This window comes from Camelus dromedarius, chromosome 15 (genome assembly GCF_036321535.1).
Source record: "Camelus dromedarius isolate mCamDro1 chromosome 15, mCamDro1.pat, whole genome shotgun sequence".
In the NCBI taxonomy this organism is placed as follows: domain Eukaryota; kingdom Metazoa; phylum Chordata; class Mammalia; order Artiodactyla; family Camelidae; genus Camelus; species Camelus dromedarius.
In genome coordinates, this window is record NC_087450.1 from 30586775 (window position 1) to 30609464 (window position 22690).

Here is a 22690-nt window from a genome sequence, read left to right on the forward strand (position 1 = left end):
TACAAATTAATACAGATTTCATGGCTCCAGGGCCTGCAAGAGAGGAAGCCAGCCCCACATGAAATCAGACACTGAGCAAAAAGTGAACTTTCATAGAATAATTAAAATAAGACCCCCAGCAGTGGTGCAGGTTTTTACAGGCTCTTCCTGTTTTCTGTAGTGTTGGCATCTGGAGCTAAATGACTTTTAGACACAATGCTCAACAAAGGGGTCTTTCCTAGGGGTTGGGTGAAGGATGAAATGTCCCTTTCTGGTACATGGAGGCTCTTCGACCAGTCAGACTGTGTGTTGGGAGAGGAAGTGGGGATGGGAAGAGAGGGGAGGCCACCGTGCACTGCCAGGGTACAACCTAGAGGTTCTCATTCGCAGGTTCTCTTTGGAACTTCCCTGCCCCTGAGGCTGTTGGAAAGACAACTGCCTCTAACCCTGATGTTTCTGCCCTAGGCAGATCTGAAGTTTCTTTGGGTCATTTTCATTCATTCATTGATAACTACTGAATTCCTATGCTGGGCCCTGTACTGGGGAACAAGCAACATTATTTTGGTCGTGGCGAATTTATTTAAGAGTCTTGTTGAACAGAAAAGACATGGTCTCTGGATTTCAAGATCTTATAATTTAGTTGGGAGAGGGTGGAGCCCATGGAAAGACAGGTGAAGGAGTGATGCCAATATTATGATGGGGAAGATCCAGGTGGCAGTGGAACACTGAGGCAGGACACCTAGCCAAGCCTTGAGGTGTCAGAGGAGGCTTCCTGGGTAGGACAAGACGAACAGGTGGAACTTGAGAGAAGAAGCCCCAGGGCTCTGGGGCCAGGGCAAACTCCGACAGGCCAGGCCACAGGCTGTGGGAGAGGGCTCAGGGATCAGCTGATCTGGCTCTGAAGCAGCCCAAATTTCTGGTAGGCATACATTTCAAACTTGGTGGTATTTTTCTCATTTAAAAGAGCTAACTGCTGCATGCCTGAGCAAGAATGTTCCATTTCCTTGTTTCTCAGCCTAGGGGAGGAACAGGTTGGGGGTTGGGGTAGGCTGGGTGGAGTGGGCTGAGTCTTTCACAGTGGAAAAGCCACAAACTCTCTCCGCCTTGCCTCCTGGAGAGAGAATGGTAGTTGACTTAAAAAGATCCTTATATTTCATGTGAAGAATTTGCTGGTAAAATCATGCAGGAGGCACCAGAGTGCTAAATTAGAGCTTTTGTAAGCAACGTCTTTTTAATCATTCTCTTGGACAAAGCTCATTTGTTCCAAATGGGCTGCCTTAGCTGAGTATGCTCACCTGAGTACAGGGTGAGCTCCTTGAAAATACAGGTTTGTTGCAAATGATCCACAAAGAAACCAAATTAACATTTATTTTATAAAAGAAGGATAGTGTAAGACGGTAGGAGGGTCTATGGCCCACTAAATCATGAAAGAGTAAGATTATGTCTCTCCATCAGTGAAGAAAATGAACATCCTGTTTGGGGAACCTCAACCACATCACCTAAATGCCAACTCCATGTCGTGGACACAAATCAAAGGACTGCCTTTGGAGAGAGGCCCCAACATTCCAGATCACACAGGAAATAATTACATACTATTACCCTTGAGTGAATGTAGCAAGAAAGTAAAATCCTTGGCTAATTAATCAAAACAGAATAAAGATATTTGTGTTAAACTGTAAACAATCATCTAGATCAAATTACTTAATAGTTTAATCCATGAATGTCGAATAACATGAGTTTTAACTTAGGCCAATAAGACAATCCTGAGAGATGTCTGAGTGGCCTCTGGCCCTAAATGTGGTCCACAAAATGACTGAGGAAGTGAGAAACCATAAAAGTAGCCTAGGCAAACACTGTACTACTACTGTGTAGCCACTGATCTTTTACATCTACCCAAGGTTTTTCCAAAAATGCTGATCACTTTTAGAGCTATCTAGAACAGGGGTCAGCAAACTTTTTTTAAAGGGTCAGGCAGTAAATATTTTAGGCTTGCAACTCTGCCATTGCTTATGAAAGCAAGCATAGACAATTTATAAATGAGTGGCCACAAACGTATGCCAGTAATACTTTATATACAAAAATAGGCAACTGGCCTGTGGATCTTAGTTTGCTCATCCTTGATCTTGAACAACTGCATAGATGTAGAAAAATTATAAGCTCATGTGGAAAAATCATGAGTTCCTTGGAGCTCCACAGCAGATCAATTTCTGTGGGGCTGTGGTGAGGGTGTACTAGTCCACTGGTCAGGAAAACGTGCCCTTTATCTATTAACATTACATAAAGAAGCCTGGATGAGGGGTGTCTGGTGCTGTCAAAGAGGCCAGATGGCAGCAGGCCTGGTGCTGGATTCACAGAGTTGTTAGTTTGAGATACAGACTACTTACATGGAAGGAATAAACACACTACGCCAATCCTACAGTCTTTTCACACTTTCATCACTCATAGTGGCTTTGTGAGGTAGCATGGGGATTCTATAGCTGACACCAACTTCAAAGGGTGAGACTGTACACTGAAAAGTCCCAGTTTCCTTTCTAATACTGATTCATCAAAACAGCTCTTTCATTCGGGCAGGTCATTATGTCTGTCATATTCATGGCTGCAGTGGAATGGACATTACCGTGTAAGCACTCCCTCCCCAACCCATCCTCTGCCACAGCTGGCCACTCAGGTGTGTGTAATGTGTGCCCTGACTTGAAAGATGGAGCTGGGCCCTAATTCTCTTTCAGTAATTTGAACTGAAAGACTAGAGGGAAGAAGCAGTCGGTGGCAGATGTAGCCAGAGATGTCAAGTGGCCTCAGGGATTGGAATAGCTTTGTGGGCCTTGTACAAGATGTGCTCACTGAAAAAGCGGAAGTAAAACAGAAGACATTTCTGCTTCTCTCCAGTTCCCGAAGGCTGGTTGTTCTTCAGGAATCTTTACATTCCAATGAGACCACTCTATGGGTTTATAACAGCCTCCCTTCCCCTTTTCTTGAGTTGTCTTGATTGGGCCTTTTCTCAGTAACTAAAGCATGTGGGCTCTACCAGGCATATTTCTTGCCACAACCACCATTTTGGTTAATGCGTTTTAGATCTGAAGTCCATGAATATGATTCTATACATTAACTTCTATACCTGCTGGAGGTAACAAATGCAATCCAATTTTCCTTGTCAATGACTTTTAAATCTGTCCTCTCCATTCCCACCCCTTCCACTATGGCCTAGTTTATCACGTCTATCTGGATTTCAGCCACAGTCTCCTGGAAAGCTCTGCTGCCTCTACTCATTCCCTATACTTGTCTATCTGTTGTCGGAACCGTTAGATTAGTATTCATAAAACCTACTTTCACCACATCACTTCTCAGAGGAAAAGTCCATCATGCTTCCTTACTGCCGCCTAGATCCATTATAATCTCTTCAAATGAGTATTTTAGGCTTCAAAACCTGGTCCCACCTTATCTATTTATTGTATTCATATTTTCCATAACCCTTCAACATGAACTTTAATTTCAACCAGTTAATCTTCCATATCCTTTGCTAACATCTTACTCTTCATTCCCACTTCCATGTCCTTGCTTATTTGTGTCCCCACTTCTCCTATTAATCAGAATAGCTCCTCCCTGAGTCAAAATCTAATTATAATATTATCTATAAGTATAGAAATCTAATATTATCTATAAGAAAGAGAAAGGGTAGGAAGGAAATAAAGGCTGTATCTGTCTCCCTCCACCTGACGGTGCACATTCCAAAGGGTCAATGTCTGGTGACAATTAGAAACAGGACAACTATCAAAAGTATATGAAAGTGAAGCTTCTGGATAAAGACTGTGGAATGAAACACATATCTAATTTTTATCCTTCTCAACCTCCCCACATAGAAATGCAATAAAGGTATTTATGGGGGTGGCATAAACCTTAAAGGTAAAGAGAGTGAAAGAGGATACCAAAGGAAGCAAATTTTGGAGGGTAGAAAGCAGACAGACAAATGGTAATGGACTCGGCAAACTTGAAAGACCAAATTGTAAACTGACATTAAAAATAAAACCAAATTCAATATGCACTCCAGAATCCTCAAAAGACTCAATGATTACGGTGCCTCTAGAAGTTGAATTAAGGAAGACTGGTTAAATGCAGGCCGTTTGAGGATCAGGTAGATACCTGGATTTCTCCCCTCCCCGCACTCCACATCACTGGTTGACTGCCTTTCCCCCATTCTGGCCAAAGCCTACAAGTTTAGGCTCGAGAAATGAGAAAACAGATGGTTTCCGGATGGAGGAACACCAGGCATGGCAGAAGGTGGGTGTGAAGTACTTAAAATAGGAAAAATAAGAGAATGCATGTATATTGAATACTAAGGCTTCCTGCTTTCTTCCTCCGCTTTATCCTTCATACAAGAGAAATTGGAGGACTATTCTCTGGAGAATATGACCATCTAAAAAGAAATACCTAAAGATACTGACTTCAAACGTCCCTTCACAAACAGCCCAGATAAATCATCCTACATCAGTGATTCTCAACTTAAGGCATATGGACATTTAGGTTGTTTCCATGTCTTAGCTAGTGTAAACAGTGCTGCTATGAACATTGGGGTGCATGTATCTTTTCAAATTAGAGTTTCCTCCAGATATATGCCCAGGAGTGGGATTGGAACCTAAATGTGCATTGACAGATGACTGGATAAAGAAGATGTGGTATATATACACAGTGGAATACTACTCAGCCATAAAAAGAATGAAATTATGCCATTTGTAGCAACATGGATGGACCTAGAGATTATCACAGTAAGTAAAGTAAGTCAGACAGAGAAAGACAAATATCAAATGATATCACTTATATGTGAAATCTAAAAAAAATGACACAAGTGAACTTATTTACAAAACAGAAACAGACTGACAGAAAAAGAAAACAAACGTATGGTTACCAAAGGGGTAAGGTGGGGGGGAGGGATAAATTAGGAGTTTGGGAAGCAGATACAAACTGCTATATATAAAATAGATAAATAACAAGGTCCTACTATAGCACACAGAACTATATTCACTATCTTGTAACAAACTATAATGAAAAAGAACATGAAAAAGCATATATATATAAATGCAAAACTGAATCATTATGCTATATACCAGAAACTAACACAACATTATAAATCAACTATACCTTAATTAAAAAAAAAAAAGAAGAAGAAAAACTAAAACAAACAAAAAAGAGGCTCATGGGAATGTCTGGAGACATTTCTGATTGTCACAAATCTTCGTGGAGTGGGGGGTTCTGACATCTAGTGGGTAGAGGCTAGAAATGCTCTTAAATATCCTACAATGCACAAGAAAACCCTCCCACAACAAAGGATTATCCAATCCAAAACGTCAGTAGTATCACTGTCGGAAAACTCTGCCTTAAGTGAAACTCATGGTCAACTTGTCCACCGACACAAGCAGCATTTCTAATAGTCTCCCCACATGATTAAGAATAAGTGGGCGGGAAAAAAAAGAAAGAAAGAAAAATGACCAGACATTTGAGGAAAACTAACAAGGTAGACAGAGACCTAAAAAACAGATAAAAGCAACCTGGACGAAACAGAGACTGTGGGAAGAGCAAAACTCTATAAAACTATACTTGACTTCCACTTACTACCATGATGGACTACCAGGAACCAGATTTACCTTACTGTTCTAAACAACTAGGAAACTGAACAAAATCTAGAAAATTGTTTTCTAATATTAAACAGGACTGCCTTTCACATCTAAGTTCTGGATCTGACTTTTGTGCACAGAAATCCAGTTTAAATTTACTGAAGAATTTCCCTACGGACTTACAATGCCACTTTTATCATGTATCACCTTTCCACGTATGTATTCATCTACTCCTGGTCTCTGTTTCTGTCTTTGTGCTGAAACAATACTGTCTTAATACCTCAGTTTTATAATAAACTTTGATACTTGGTACATCAAATCCCTCCAACTTGTTATTCAAGTGTCTTTTGGCCACTTGCTCTTCCATATAAATTTTATGATCAGCTTGTTCAGTTCTATCCTATTCAACAAATTTTACAACTTTCCCCAAAGGGACTTGGACATCTTCTTTTATGTTTATTCTTATATTCTTGGTTTCCCTTATATAAGATATATATTTAAATTACATTTTCTGTTTTTGCTGATATGCTTAAGTGCATTCTAGTTTTGTGTACTGATCACCTTTGCAGTAAATTCTATAAACTGTTTATTCATCCTAATAATTTGCTGTGGATTCTTTTGGAATCCATGAAGTACTGGAATACTGCAAATAATGACACTTTGTTCCTTCTTTCTGATCTCTATACTTTTTTTCTTGTTTGTCTTGTTCTTGACCATCCTTTCTTATATTTCATTATCTTAATTTTCAAGCTCATTCTTTCTTCCTGAAGTATGTCTTCTGGAATGTCCTCCAAGTGAGGATTGGTTGGTTGTAAACTCACTTACTTGCCTAAAAATGTCTATATTTCTTTTTTTTTTCTCATTCAATAATTTTTTAATTGAAGTATAGTTAGTTTACAATGTTGTGTCAATTTCTGTTGTACAGCATGTTTCAGTCATACATATACATATATATTTGTTTTCATACCCTTTTTCATTATAGGTTACTACAAGATATTGAATATGGTTGCCTGTGCTGTACAGTATAAACTTATTGTTTATCTATTTTATATATAGTAGTTTGTATCTGCAAATCTCGAACTTCCCCAAAATGTCTATTTCATTCTTGTTCTTAAAAAACTATTTATTAAGAAAAAAAATTAAATATATCTGTTCTGAAACTTTGGATGTATGTTAGATCTTTTTCCTCTACCTTTCATGTCTCCGTTTCTTTTTTATATTTTCTATCTCTGGATCTTTGTGCTAAAGTCTCTGGAGAGATTGTAACTTTCTCCCCTGGTCCAGATAACATACCTCCAACTGCCTTTTTGTGTATATGTGGGTTATTATAGTAAATCCACTGAAACTGTTGCAGAGCTCCATGCTTTATGTATATGTCTTTGATCTAAACTTCACACCTCGCTCGAGTCCAGGGCTTTGTCTTCCATACACGTGACACCCTTTAAAACGTATGCTTTAGATACTGACGGATTGGAAGTTATAAAGCAAGCACTGGCTTTGGTGCTAGTTTACCTTTCAAGCCTATACTCTCCCTCCCTTTCTGGCCTCTGAGTATCATCATTGCTTTCTTGCCACTTAAATCAAATCTATATTTTAAAATCACATACATACATATAAATTTGATATACTTAATATGTATATGAACTTGTGTAAATGAATACTTTCCAGGATTTTTATTGTATGGTTAAGTTTCTCTATCTTGTTGACAATGCTGTTGGAAACTTAAGTCCATTTATTTGATCTTTAAGTTGCTAAAACTGCAAATCTTTTAGCATGATGGAAAACTGAAAACCAAGAAAGAACACCATTGCCCTCTGGTGGAGAAACCTACTATTACCACATCTAAATGAGACCCACGATGACTCACTTTCTCATTTCCCCATTTAGTCAACAAGTCAAAAGTTTTATCAGGTCTTTCAAATCCGTCGCTTCATTTCCATTCTCCTAGAATAACTTTAGTCTAGTTCTTCTTCTTCTTCTTCCTTTTTTGCTAGAATTGTTGCTTTTGAACCAATCTCTTTCTTTAGTCTCTATTCTTTTAATGTATTTTCTTTGTGTCTATTGTCACCCCTTACTTTTACAATTTTACATTAATTTGATGGGTTATCAAGTTCTTGTTATAAGCAAAAACCTTGGAACCAATAACAGTCGTCTGATTAGGGATGAGAACAAAGTATAGATCCAATAAACGTTAGCCGAATTGAAACAGTTTTAGAGGAGGCACTGGGGATTGAACCCAGGACTTTATGCATGCTAAGCACACACTCTACCACTTGAGCTATACCTTTCCCCCGAAATAGATTTTAGTACCACTTACTAAACGAGTATTTTAGTATCATTTGCCAATCTTATCTTGGAGGCAGCATAAGCACAGAAATTCCCAAGCTTTGTGTGTGTGTGTGTGTGTGTGTGTCTGTGATAACAGACTAATGAAAGATATTCATATGTATAATTCTTCTGTTGGCTTAGATTTTTTTTAACTTAAAATTATTTTTAATTACAAAACACATGAACACTATTAAAAATTCAGAGTTCTGTAAATGATGATGTTGGGGGCCAGGATTCTCACTGTAGAAAAAACACACAAATACAAATACGGAACAAGGAAGGGTAAAGAACTTTGGGGTTACACTGAAATTGGAGATATTAGTAAAACTTGTGATTTCTTTTTTTATTGAATATGGTCAATTTACAATGTTGTTACTTTCTTGTGTACATCATAGTGATTCAGTTACACATTTCTTTTTGTATTCTTATTCATTATGTTATTACAAGGTATTGAATATAGTTCTATATGCTATAAAATATCTATTATATATATAGTACTTAGTATCTGCAAATCCCTCCCAATTTATCCCTCCGCTACCCCCGCCCTAGTAACCATAGGTATGTTTTCTATATCTGTGAGTCTGTCTCTGTTTTGTAAATAAGTTCATTTGTGTACTTTTTTGTTAGAGTCCACATATAAGTGATATGATATGGTATTTTTCTTTCTCTTTCTGGCTTACTTCACTTAGTATGATGATCTCTAGGTCCATTCACATTGCTGCAAATGCCATTATTTTATTATTTTTTTATGGCTGAGTAGTATCCATTGTATGTATATAAACATCTTTATCCAGTCATCTGTTGATAGACATTCATGTTGCTTCCATGTCTTGGCTATTGTAAATAGTGCTATCAACATTGGGGTGCATGTATCTTTTTGAACTAGAGTTTTCTCCAGATATATGCCCAGGAGTGGAATTGCTGGATCATGTAGTAACTTCTTCAGTTTTTAAAGGGATCTCCGTACTGTTTTCTATAGCAGCCGCACCAGATTACATTCCCACCAACAGTGTAGGAGAATTCCCTTTTCTCCACACCCTCTCCAGCATTTATTGTGGACTTTTTAATGATGGCAATTCTGACTGGTGTGAGCTGGTACCTCATTGTAGTTTTGATTTGCTTTCCTCTGATAATTAGCAATACTGAGCATCTTTTAATATGCCTATTGGACATCTGTATGTCTTCACTGGAGAAATGTCTGTTTAGGTCTTCTGCCCATTTTTTGGATTGGGTTTTTTGTTGTTGTCGTTGTTATTGTTACTGAGTTGTATGAACTGTTTGTATATTCTGGAAATTAAGCCCTTGTCAGTCGCATTGTTTGCAAATATCTTCTTCCAGTCAGTAATTTGTCTTCCTGTTTTGCTTATGGTTCCCTTTGCTGTGCAAAAGCTTGTAAGTTTAATTCCGTCCCATTTGTTTATTTTTGTTTTTATTTCTATTGCCGTGGTAGACTGACCAAGAACATTGCTGAGATTTATGTCAGAGAAATGTTTTGCCTGTGTTCTCTTCTAGGAGGTTTATGGTGTCTTATCTTGTGCTTAAGTCTTTAAGCCATTTTGAGTTTATTTTTGTGTATGGTGTAAGGGAGTGTTCTAATGTCATTGATTTACATGCAGCTGTCCAGCTTTCCCAACACCACTTATCAAAGACAATGTCTTTTCTCCATGGTATGCTCTTGCTTTCTTTGTCAAAGATTAATTGACTGTAGGTGTGTGGGCTTATTTCTGGTCTCTCTATTCTGTTCCATTGATTCATGTTTGTTTTTGTGTCAATACCATTCTGTTTTGATTATAGCAGCTTTGTAGTATTGTTTGAAGTCTGGGAGGGTTGTGCCTCCAGCTTTGTTTTTCCTTCAGTATTGCTCTGGCAATTCTGGATCTTTTGTGATTCCATATAAATTTTAGGAATTCTAGTTTTGTGAAAAATGTCATGGGTAATTTGGTAGGGATTGCATTAAATCTGTAGATTGCTGTGGGTAGTATGGCCGTTTTAATATCAATTCTTTCAATCCAAGAGCGTGGGATATCTTTCCATTTCTTTAAATCATCTTTTCTTTCCTTAATCAATGCTTTATTGTTCTCTACATATAAGACTTTCATCTCCTTGATCAGGTTTATTCCTAAGTATTTTATTTGATTTTTTGATGTGATTTTAAAAAGGATTTTGTTTTTCACTTTCCTTTTCTGATATTTCATTGTTAGTGTAAAGAAATGCAACAGATTTCTGTACGTTAATCTTGTATCCTGCTAGCTTGCTGAAAATGTTGATCAGCCCTAGTAGTTTTTGTGTGGAGTCTTTAGGGTTTTCTATATATATCGTATCATGTCATCTATATATAGTGACAATTTACCTCTTCCCTTCCAATTTGGATCGTTTTTATTTCTTTTCCTTGTCTGACTGGCATGGCTAGGACTGCCAATACTATGTTGAATAGAAGTGGTAAGAGTGGGAAAACTTGTGATTTCTAATATAGTTTCCTAGTTCTTTCTGTTAAAGGGGCCTAGAGGCAATGACAATCTGGCAGGCCCACACTTTAGTTTCTAACTACCATTATCCACTAAAAAAAAACTAAGGATCTTTGGAGAAATGGCTTATTCCAGGAATGGGGTGGAGGTTAAAAAAAAAAAAACCCACCAAGATAAACTTGGAACATTTTGTGTTGGAAAGTAAGGAATTCCTCAAAGAATGATAAGAACATATCAAAAAGACCCAAGAGCCAGCCTAAAAGGTCTCCCCACTGGCCAAATATGGGACAATTTGACATCAAAACAAATGAGAGTAACAGTCTGAATAAAATAGGTATTCATGAGTTCATACTAATAAAAGTGAGAAAAAGAGAAAGCTTTTCCTTACAGTAGAATGCCTACTAATCAATGTAGAAAGTATGACAGAAGTGGAAAAGCACCATTTGGCAGCCATTAGAGTAACAATTAATCTAGCCAAGAAACATTGCTGAATGCTAGAATTAGTGTGTGAAAGTTTGCTGAGAAAAAGAATATTTAGTCTCAAAGTATCTCCCCCCAAAATGCTTATTAATTTAGAAGGAAAAAGAGAATCTTTACAGTGAGAAATCCAGCAGATACCATCTAAAACCAGTGATCAAAATTAACACCTTGTGATGGGACAACCGACACCTTGATATGGTTCACTGAAAAGGACACAGCATCACTTCTACGACATTCCTGCCAAAATGCATAAGCTCAATCTAATTGTAAAGAAACATCAGAAAATCTCAAATTAAGGGACACTCTATAAAGCAACTGGCCTATGTTTTTCATGACCCTGACATTTTTGAAAGACAGATTGAAGAACTGTTTCAGACAGAAAGAGACTAGAGACTTGACAACTAAATATAATGTGTTATCCTTGATGGGATCCTGGACTAGTTTTTCCCCCTACAAAGGCGATTACTGGAACAACTAGTGAAATATGGAAAACATTAGATAATGTATTATGTTAATGTTAATTTCCTGATTTTGATAACTGTGCTATGGTTATGTAAGAAAATATCCTTGTTCTTAGGAAATGCACACTTAAATATTTGGGGTAGAGAGGAATAATTTGTAATGAACAATTAAGTGGTCAGAAAAAAAAGCATTTATTCTATAATCATGATAAACAGACAGATAAAGGGAAACTTTTTCCTAAGAGTAGAATGACAAACTAAATACAGAAAGAATAATGTAGTTAGAAAATCACAATTTTGTAAGCATTATAGAAAAAATTTATTCAGATAAGAATTCTCAAAGGATGCTAAATCTAAGAGGGGAAGGCTTGAAGAGGAATAGAATATCAATCAAAATTGTCTCAAGGTTTCTCCTCACAAATTATTTACATATTGCAAAAGGAAAAATAGTAACTATACAGTGGAGAAACCAGACAACATCTTACCCAACTGATAAATTAATATCACCAACAAGACATTCTGTGAGTCTGGATGTGACACTGGGAGGACAGTATTATAGCCCACACTGTGTAACCTGAATCTATCCTATAAGGAAAAACCAGAAAAACCCAAACTGAAGGATATTCTATACTTTATCTGTCCTGTATTCTTCAAGCAAATCAATACTACAAAGGACAAAGACTGAAGAACTGGTCCAGATTAGAGTCATGATAATCTAACATATGATCCTGGACTAGATCCTGTAGCTGAAAATAAAATTACCAATGGAACAACAAATGAAATTGGAAAAGGGACTACGTATCAGATGAAATTCAGATTCCTGAATTTGATAACTATACTTAGCATGCTTGTTCTTATGAAGTACATATGTCGTATTAAAGGGTATGTCTGCAACGTATTCATCACATCGTAGTCAAGAAAAAAATGTATAACAAGAGATAGAGAGAAAATGGTAAAGCAAATAGGAGAAACATTGAGAAAGAATTGAAGTGCAGAGCAATGTATATATTTCTTCTACCTGAAAGTCTCAAAAATGTATATACATATATGCGCATGTAAATACACATTTCTAAAATTATTAGTACTCTCCTGCTCCCCTAGGTAAGGAAGTAGAAGCTAAAAAGTATTAGGTAGTTGGCATGAGGCTGTAAAGGGTTAAGGCTCTCTTTTCTTAACCCTTAGTTCCACTCCACAGAGAAAAACAGTACTACGAGCTTTCAGAAGTTTTCTATCTGTACACACAAACTTCTGCACAGATATGTAATTCTTGTATCATTCTGATGGTTGCATATTCTAATGAATGAGTGTACTAAAGAAGTGTTCTGTTGGTATTTGTTTGACATTTATTAAATATAATCTGAGATTTAAAAAACCATGTTATTTCAATATTTTTACATTTACTCTGATAAAAGCTATGTTTGGTCTTAATTCTCTCATCTTAATGTTACAGTTTCTGTTTTTATGTCTTCTTTTGAAAAAAATACTTTATGTTCACATTTTGTTTTGGGACTTTCCTTCTCATTTAATAACTTCTGTTCAATTTTGGCAGTCATATTATTTCAACAATATAAAGATTTATAATATTTATACTATTCTGAGGTATAATACTAATAAATATCTTCATAGAATAACCGAGTCTGGCCACTGGATCATTTATGGAAGGCTAGTCAAGGCATGAGTACGAAATATGAGCTGTGGAAGTCCAGATCCCAGCTGATACCTGAGAAAAGTGCTTTTCCCAAAGCTGATCCACCCAACTTTTAATGACTCTGGGCGACTATCTTAACCAGGTCCCATTATGGGTCACTTGTGTTGATTTTAGTTTAAAATGCCAAATTAAAGGATAAGAAGACACTTCTTGCCCTAAGAGCTATTGTTATTTGATATATTTTATGTTATCCTTGTGCTTTTTCTGGGTAAGAATAAGAATGTATCCTATAAATACTTTCCATAGTAATTAAAAAGAATTAAAATGTGATATCTATACCATGTATATCACCACGTTATCTATTCTACACATTTTATAGTGATGTGTATTTATACTGCATGCTGCACTTGGTAGTGGGGAGTACTTTTCTGGTCTCCCACAGTAAGCTGCAGGTTTCAAAAGCAGAAGTCCAATATCTCTGAAGGCAGCGTAAGAAAAATCTTTATTTGAAATCTCAAAGTAGTCTTTCAGCTGTCTATGCTATTAAAAAAAAGTCAAAATGTCTGCTTACTCTATTTATTTTTGGAGAAGGAGGGAGAAGGAAAAGAGGTAAAAAACAGTTTGGTTTCTGCTTCAACGCACTTTCCCAAAGAGTGGTGATTCATTCATTACACATCATCATGGATGCACATGGTTCTCCTGGCTTTCATGATGGCCTGAATTCAAGGTAATGTGTGTAATCTGTGTTTTTCTGAAAGCCAGTGTATTCATTTGGATATATATGGGGTGGCCCTTGTGTTCCAATTTTTGTATGAAAGGTACTGGCACTTTGGTTTCAAGAATAAATAAAAAGTATCACAAATATATCTTGTGTTTGATTTGGGTCTGGGCTAATTACTTAAGGAACTATTTAGCAATAATGGTCTCAGATATTTAAATGCCCTATGAAAATGCAATTAATTAAGGGACTGCTGATTCTAAGAACTATGCAACCAACAGGGAATGAGGGAAGAATTGCATATCTGGATGCCAAGTTCAGAACCAAATATCAGTAATCACTTTCTTACTTTTGTAATATCTATAAATAAAGTAGAGGGAAAGGATAATAAAAATTATACGAGTAATGATAAATAAAAAGTGCATACAGAACTGGGAAGATATTTTTCTGTTAAATTTGTCACTTATTCCAGTTCAATAAGTTGTTTGTAAGGAAAATAAAACTTAAGGCAGAAAACTAGTTACACTGTTGCTGTTCAGAACTTCTTGAGAGCAAAAGAATGAATGCTAATCAACTTCTCTGCTTTAAACTTGTCTCGAGACATGTTATTTTGTAATTTGAACGTCTATGTTATGCCTTGAAAATTCAAAGCAAAAAGTAAAATCATACGGAAAGCCAGAAACTTCAATACACTTAGACAGACGTTTGCTTGTAGTTTTTGGTATCCAAAACCTTTTTTCCACACATAGCACAGATGCCTAAAACAAACAAAAAAGCATGTAAGCAATCAAATGATAATAACACTAATAATACCAATCAAATATCTAACTAATATCAACAGTTTGGTTTAAGTCGCTCCTGAAGCTTAAAACATAATTTGAAACAACTAAATGTTATTTTGCCTTAGAAATAAGAGCATTTGACTAATAAGATTTATCAAAGGCTATCCCTTTACTATGCTATCCAAATCAGCACCAAAAATAGGTTTGATATGAATACAAAAACAGTATTAAAGAAAACTTACCCTTCTTGTAGGCGCAGCCCTGGCAGTAATGAGAACCCGGTTGGTGCACAGAACTTTTACAAATTCTGCAAGTGGAGAACTTATTCTTTCCATATGGATCAAATCTAGAGTTTTTTTTTTTTAAAGAAAGAAAAATGTATAATACAATAGAAATACTCTAAAAATAATCTCACTTAAGCAACAAGTGGGATTAATGAATGCTCTCTGTTCCCTCTGTCAAGCTCTACAATTGATAGGCACAACACTCTTCTGGCCAGCTACTCTCTCTTTTTTTTTTGGAGGGGGGAGGTAATTAGGTTTATCCATTTATTTATTTATTTTTATAGGAGGTACTGGGGATTGAACCCAGGACCTTGTTCATGCTAAGCATGCACTCTACTGCATGAGCTACACCCACCCACTCCCGCCCCAGCTACTCTCTTAATATGCCTGCACACCTCTGTCCCTTCCGTGTAAGCTGTATGCTTATAGTCAGTTGTACTTAATTTCAAACCTTTCTGTATCAGTTGTATTTGTTAAACTGTGTGATATAATTAAATATTATGGAAACTGATGAAATGAGGGAACAAAAAGAGTGACTGAGTCTATTAAAAACTAAGTGAATGCTTTAGGATGACCAGATAAGTGTGAATCATTAAAACTGCTACAGAATTAGGTATAGGCAAGCCAATTTAAAAATTGAGAAAAAATCCTAAGCGGAGAGCCTTGGCATTTTGCAAGTGTCAGTTCTTGTTGTGCTTTAAAGATATGGGAAATATATATTCTGGTTATGATTTATGCAAGGAAAATGATAAAGAACTGTTATTAGTAGATTTCTATTCAAAAAGGCTTGTCTCAATTCCAAATGATTGATGAATGGAGGTACAGTTATGTGCTCTGACTTAAGATATGTATATCTTTTAATGATTGCCCACTTTCACTGACATTTTCAATTAACTGGTGCAATCCCTTTGAATAAGTTTCTACTAAATAAAAATGTCATCTTACAGTGACTGGAATGCAAAATAACTTTAGAGGAAATACTTCCTGTTAAATTGGCAATAACGTTTTGTAACTGCACTCATATACTGAATACCAACAACGTCCTAGACCTGGTTTCTTTTCTTGGGTACAAACCAACAGTTCATTTTCAAAGGTTAATTTTTCCCCACACATCTAGGGTCAATTAATCTTTGACAAAGAAGGCAACAGCATACAATGGAGAAAAGCCACTCTCTTCGACAAGCGGTATTGGGAAAGCTGGACAGCCGCATGTTAATCAGTAACGTTAGAACACTTTCTCACACCACACACAAAAATAAACTCAACATGGCTTAAAGACTTAAGCACAAGATAAGACACCATAAACCTCCCAGAAGAGAACACAGGCAAAACATCCTCTGACATAAATCAAAGCAATGTTTTCCTAGGTCAGTCTACCACGGCAATAGAAATAAAAGCAAATATAAACAAATGGGACCTAATTAAACTTACAAGCTTTTGCACAGCAAAGGAAACCATAAATAAAATGAAAAGACAACCTATGGAATGCGAGGAAATATTTGCAAATGACGCGACTGACAAGGGCTTAATTTCCAGAATATACAAACAGCTCATACAACTCAATACCAAAAAAACACACAGTCCAATCCAAAAATGGGCAGAAGACCTAAACAGACATTTCTCCAAGGAAGACATACAGATGTCCAATAGACACATTAAAAGATGCTCAGAATTGCTAATTATCAGAGAAAAGCAAATCAAAACTACAATGAAGTACCACCTCACACCAGTCAGAATGGCCATCATTAAAAAATCCACAATAAATGCTGGAGAGGGTGTGGAGAAAAGGCAACCTTCCTACACTGTTGGTGGGAATGTAATCTGGTGCAGCCACCAGATTACATTGGAGATTGCTTGAAAATTGAAAATAGACTTACCCTACGATCCAGCAATCCCACTCCTGGGCATATATCTGAGAAAACTCTAATTTGGAAAGATACATTCACCCCAATGTTCATAGCAGCACTATTTACAATAGCCAAGACATGGAAGCAAACTAAATGTCCATTGACAGACAACTGGATAAAGAAGATGTACTATATTTATACAATGTAATACTACTCAGCCATAAAAATGAATGAAATAATGGCATTTACAGCAACATGGATGGACGAAGAGATTATCATACTAAATGAGTAAGTCAGACAGAGAAAACCAAATATTATGATATCAATTACATGCGGAGCCTAAAAAATGACACAAATGCACTTATTTACAACAGAAAGAGACTCATAGACGTAGAAAACAAACTTACGATTACCAAAGGGGAAAGAGGTGGGGAGGAATAAATTAGGAGTTTGAGATTTGCAGATACTAATTATTACATACAAAATAGATAACTAGTTCCTACTGTATAGCACATGGAACTATATTCAATAGCTTCTAATAACCTAGAATGAAAAACTGTATGAAAAAGAAAATATATATGTATAACTGAATCACTATGATATATACCAGAAATTAATACACTGTAAATCAACTATACTTCAATAAAAACAAAAGAAAACAAGACAAAACAAAAAGGTTAATTTTCTCAAATCCAAAAGAATGCCACTTTACTCTCCACAGAAGAGTGGACACTATGCTTCCTTTTAATAATAAGCTCAATTTGTTTGGACCTATATGTACAGAGATTACTTTTTCTTAAAAACTAAATTCTAAGATGTACATTTTAGTATCTCAGAAATCACAATTAATTGGCAGGGAGTTTTCTTCTTTAAAGTAATGATGCACCTTGTAAATGTTGGTCTCTTGGACTCAATGCAATACAGTAGTACACTTTCCAAAGTGAGATGTTTAAAATAACCAAAAGTAACAGCTACTTATTAATGATATTGAAGAAAGTTTGGGAGCATAAAGGAACTGAAGGTACCTAAAACTGTATAATCTAAAAAATGACAACTTAGTCAATAATAACTGAATGGTCTTAGAAGACATCAATAAATCAGACAATAATATATAGTATGACACAACACTGAAGATTAAGTCTATTATGCTATTTTATACCTGTTATTTAATAAGCACCTTTAAGTGTTAGGCACTTTATAGTAACAGGTTTATTATTATTATTATTTCTAATCTTTGGGACAATGTCATGAAACAGGTATGTACTCATTCAGCAAATATATACTGAGTGTCTACTCTGTGCCTGTTACTGTTCTAAATGTTCTAAATGAATCTACTGTTCAAGGATGAACATGACAAAGCCTCTGCCCTCATCAAGCTGACATTCTAGTGAGAGGAGACACAATAAGTGAATAAGTGAGACACGCTTTTAAGATAGTAATACCCACTATAGAGAAAATTCAAAGAGGATACTGTGGCAGACATGAGGGGAAGAAAGAAAGACATTAGTTTTTATGTTGGTTAGGGACCCTCTCTGAGGAGATGACAATTCAGCTGAACCCAAGTAACAAGGAGGAGCCAGCTATGAGAGCTCTTAGGGATGAGTTCTAGGAAGAGGGACCAGAAAGCACAAACCTCTGCCAATGTGAGTGCGCTTGGCATATCTGACACAGGAGTTTGTGCAACAGTCAGAGAGGCAGAAGGGGCCAGATCACGGAGGACCTTGTAAAGGGGGCCTGGATTTTATTCAATGTAAAAAGAAAACCAATCAAGGGTTTTGAGCAAAGGAGTTACATGCCCTTTAAAGGACCGCTCTGGTTATTATGATAGTGAACTACAGGAATCACAAAGGAAGCAGGGACATAAAAAGTTATTACAGTATCCAAGTAAGAAAGAATAGTGGTTTAGAAGAGAGTAATAGCAGTAGATGGACAGAAGCAGATGGATTCAGGTTATATTTTAGTAGCAGAGCCAGAGAACTCACTGATGGATATGGGAAGTGAGGGAAATGAAGAAATCAGTGAGGAATTCCAGTTTTTAGGTTTGTACAGCTAGACTGGACCAGAGAGCAATGATGAGAAAACTATGATTGGACTGAAGGAAAAGGAGATTGCCTGTTAGACATCAAATTGGAAAATTCAAGTAGGCAACTGGATATTTGTTTGGAGTTCAGAAAAGTCGGGACTGAAGCTATACATCTGGAAGTCATTAACATACAGTTTGACTTTAAAGCCTTTGGATTAAGTCACTTGAGGAGAGATTACAGAAAAAAAGTCTAGGATTGAGTCCAGAGGCACTCAATTGAGAAGGAACAGCCAATGGGTTGGGAAGAAAGGAGAGTGAGGGATCTAAAGCCAAGAGAACAAAGGGTTGCAAAAAAGAGACAGATTGTTGAAAGGTTAAGTTAGGTAAGAACAGAGAAGTTGCCATCAGTTTTTAAGGTCACATGTGATCTTGGCAAGAGCAGGCTTAGGAGTGTGGTAGAGATGAAGGCCTGACTGGAGTGGCTGAAGGAGTGAACGGAACTTAAGGACATGGAGAAATTACTATATAGATAAGGTTTTTGAAAACTTCTGCTGTAAAAGAAAGCAAGGGAATGAGATGGCAGCTGGAAGGGTTCACAAAATTTTTAAGACTGGATATAATAAAGCATGGTGTCAAAAGCTGTTTTTAAGGTGGGAGACATCTTTATCCTCATTCCTCAATGAAAAAGTAATGTTTAGAAAAGTTAAGGAACTGGTTTAACTTGGTTAAGACCACAGAACTAGACAGTAACAAAGTCTAGATTCAAATTTAGGTATGACTCCAGAATTTATGATCTGTCCACATTTCGCTGTTGACTCTGATTGGCAGGAAAATTAAGAACTAGAAAAAAATAAGTCATGTTTTCTGGTGAAACTATAAAAAGTACTAATATCTTCATATACTGATACAGTGAAAAGGAACAGGGTGAAACCAGCAGGTTGTAACAGTTTGGTTATGCATGCTAGGAACTACCTAACTCTATTTTTTTATCACAAGAGAATAATGCAAAACAAATTCATTCTAATACACTTAATATTAAAAAGAGTGGAAATTTATACGACTGCTCTATAGATGCTCTTACACCTACCTTGCTTTTTTTGAGGTCAAAGCTTTATTTTCATTCAGCTTTCTTCCACCACTTTCTGCATTAAAATATACATTATTTTAGCAAGTTATTTCTACACATTTCATATGTAACATATACATGTAAATTTAATGATTAGTTAGAAAGTTCATTTTTGACCTCCTATCAATACACTAGCCTATATCAAAATTTTAAAAAATCCTTATATAATAGCCATGTTTTAAAGATACTACTTAAAAAGAAAACAATTATTTATTAGGAAAACAATAAAAATCTGGATAAAAGGTAATCATTTTATTTCTCAGACTCAAAGTAGGACTTTAGGAATGGGTCTATACTTAATCTATCTAATGTAAAATCTAGATACTACCACTTTGGTGCCATTGAAAATGCATACATACAGTGAAAATGTTCCTTTTTCTTCCCTTTGCAAACATCTTCACTGTATTTAATGATTATGAAGGTGAAACATTTAAATGATTTGTTCAAGAATATAAAAATCAGGTGAGGAGAGGGGGACTTAAATCCTAACTCTAATTAAGCTGAATCAAATAAATTACTATGAAATACTCATTGCTTAAAAGTCATTTAATTATTTCACTCTCTCCTACCAAATTAGGAACCAGTGAGAAAACTAGAAGATTTTAAATTGTTGGAGGATCTAGTATTCTTCAACGTTTAATACATGAAATAGGTTGTACACATAACATTTCATTTTACAAATAATATAAAAGCTAAAAACATTATTCACAGGAAGTATCTGATTCAATTTCTATGTTCTAAAAGGAAAAATACCTGTAGTATTCCTTGCACCATCTTTCCATGTATCTGGAGTGATGACAGTACCAAGTTTCTTTTCACCTGTTATAACAAAACAGTAAAGGTAAGGGGGGTTAATGTTTACTATTTAAGAAATACATTGCCTTGTGCCTAAAGTTCACAATGGTCACTACAGTCATATTACTGTTAATGCTGCAGTTGGGGCCAGTGAACTGAGACTTAAGATACTAACTGCGGGCAATGGATAACTGACTCTCAGTAAAATCTGTAGATAACGGTAATGGTTTATAATAGGCTTCCTCTGTACATGTATACTTTAAACAAATCTGATAAATCTGTTTGTTCCATAAATATTTACTAAGCATCCTGGATATATTAGCCATTATACAAAGTACAAAGAAAACAATGAATTAGATAAAGCTCTGGATTTCAAGGATTTTATAGCACTCTGATTTCTCTAACAGTAGTCCTTAACCTGAGTTTCACGGGTGGACCTTAGGAGAAATGTGAACAAGATGAACCCGTACACAAACCTTTTGTATACCCATTTCTTTAAAAAAAAAATAGACTTTGTTAAGTCTACAGCTTTCATCACATTCTCAGAGGGCTCAGAGAACCAAAAAAAAAAAAAGTTACAAATTATTCAACTAACATATAAGATGGAAAGAAAATAGTATGACAACTGAGAGCTGGAGTACTAGGAGAAATTCCATGGAGGAAGAAATAACCTTGGCTTAGGGAAATCCAGGAAAGCTCTGTGGGGAAGGCAACAGAGAGGGTTTGTGGCAATTGGACTGTGAAGAAAGAGGAGAAAAAAGGATCAAGGTAAACTAGATAAAGGACACATCCTGGGGAAACGCATGGAAACTGAGGATACCCACTGGCAGGCAAAATACTTTGGTTTGGCTGAAGTGTAATGAAGGTAGGGTTAGTGAAAATGAAGTTAAAAAAATAAGCTGAGGCCTCATCGTGGAGGGTCGTCTTGAATGCCAGGTTCCAAATATAGAAATCCCAAATTATTATCTGCATCCTGAGAATTTATTAAAATAACCATCCATGGTCATTCTTTCACTTAATATAAAAACTGTGACTCAAACTCATGAGTGTCTGTGTTCAAAGTTTTATATTACGGGGATATAAACAAAATGGACCATGTTAATTAGACAATAGTCAGGATAAGAGGAATGGAAACTTTGTCACAGAAGGGCCAGACATGTTTAGCATTTGGAAAAGGGATTTGAGGGATATGACAGCGCTTTTAAAACATACAACCAGTGTTGTTAGGTCAAAACAATCATAAGATATTTTCTGGAAATATCAAGGGTTGGCATCAGAATCACTGGATGGCAACCATAAAGAGGAAAGACTTTTCGAAGAGCCAGTGAAATCTACAAAGACAGCTTCTCAGGTGGTGAGATTCTTCTACCCCTCTGCCTCAATACTCTAGGTATTTATGCAAAGAGCTTTTAAGCCATTGGATGGGATACTGACTTAGGTTTGTTGGATAAAATAGGACACTAGACAAATTTAAATTTCATTAAATTTGAATGAATTTTTTTAGTAAAAAATGTCCTAAAAGTGCGTGCTTTGGGACAAAGTACTTACAGTAGTAAGGGGCAGCAAACAGGGTCAAGTCTCAAATACTGGGTGGGACATACTTAAACTAAAAATCACTCGCTGTTTACCTGACATTCAAATTTAACTGGGCGTCCCACTTTTATTTGCTAAATCAAGCAACTCCAGACGCTGTGGAAGTGACTTTCCAACCCTGAGGGTCTGTGACGCGAGGGTGCCAGGCAAGTTGTATGGCACGAGACCCGGGGTTGAGAGGAAGCAACAGAAATAAGCGGTGCAAAACTGAGGCCACCCTGAATGCCATAAAAGGCTATACGGTCGCTGGGGAGAGGCGGGGACGGTCAAAGGGCAGACCGGGTAGAATCAGAGACCTGTGTCGGAAGGAAAAACAAAGAAAGGGCAAAGTTCCAGCAGAACTCCAGTTAGGTTCTCCCAGCCTCCTTCTCCCACAGAAGAGTCTCCTTAACTCACATTTTTCGCACACCATCCTTCCACGACGATTCCCTCAGCGGCAGGAGGAGAGGCAGTGGTAAAACATCAACGCCGCAGCCAGGGAAGAACTCCCCTTCCGGGTTAAGAAAAATCCACTTCCGGCCTCTACGCCCCATGCCCCGCCCACCCTACACCTGG

The 22690-nt window shown here is 36.6% G+C and overlaps 2 protein-coding genes across 3 annotated transcripts in view; both read right to left on the minus strand.

Annotated features, from left to right (window-relative positions):
- SOCS5 (suppressor of cytokine signaling 5) overlaps positions 1 to 20529 on the minus strand; it is a 126753-nt gene extending 106224 nt beyond the window's left edge. The window contains exons 1-2 of one of the 2 annotated variants that reach the window (XM_031466945.2): positions 20501 to 20529; positions 19709 to 19763 (exon numbers count right to left, since the gene is read on the minus strand). The gene's annotated coding sequence lies outside the window, so the exon portion shown is untranslated. The remainder of the gene's footprint in view (positions 1 to 19708; positions 19764 to 20500) is intronic. The other variant, XM_064494523.1, reaches the window with a different exon arrangement.
- CRIPT (CXXC repeat containing interactor of PDZ3 domain) lies at positions 11488 to 22661 on the minus strand. The gene is made up of 5 exons (XM_010997174.3): positions 22532 to 22661; positions 20501 to 20566; positions 19709 to 19763; positions 14710 to 14813; positions 11488 to 14443 (listed from the first exon to the last, which is right to left on the minus strand). Exons 1-5 carry the CDS (start codon positions 22545 to 22547, stop codon positions 14379 to 14381), a joined length of 306 nt encoding a protein of 101 aa, XP_010995476.1. The 5' UTR covers positions 22548 to 22661; the 3' UTR covers positions 11488 to 14378.
- Between the last annotated feature and the right edge of the window lie 29 nt (positions 22662 to 22690).

What these genes read in the sequence shown, in the direction of transcription:
- CRIPT (XM_010997174.3), bottom strand. An exon ending in TGGTGCAAGGAATACTACAG is followed by an intron (nt 19,764 to 20,500) that starts GTATTTTTCCTT and finishes ATTTTAATGCAG; the next exon opens with AAAGTGGTGGAAGAAAGCTG. An exon ending in TTGACCTCAAAAAAAGCAAG is followed by an intron (nt 14,814 to 19,708) that starts GTAGGTGTAAGA and finishes AAAAAACTCTAG; the next exon opens with ATTTGATCCATATGGAAAGA.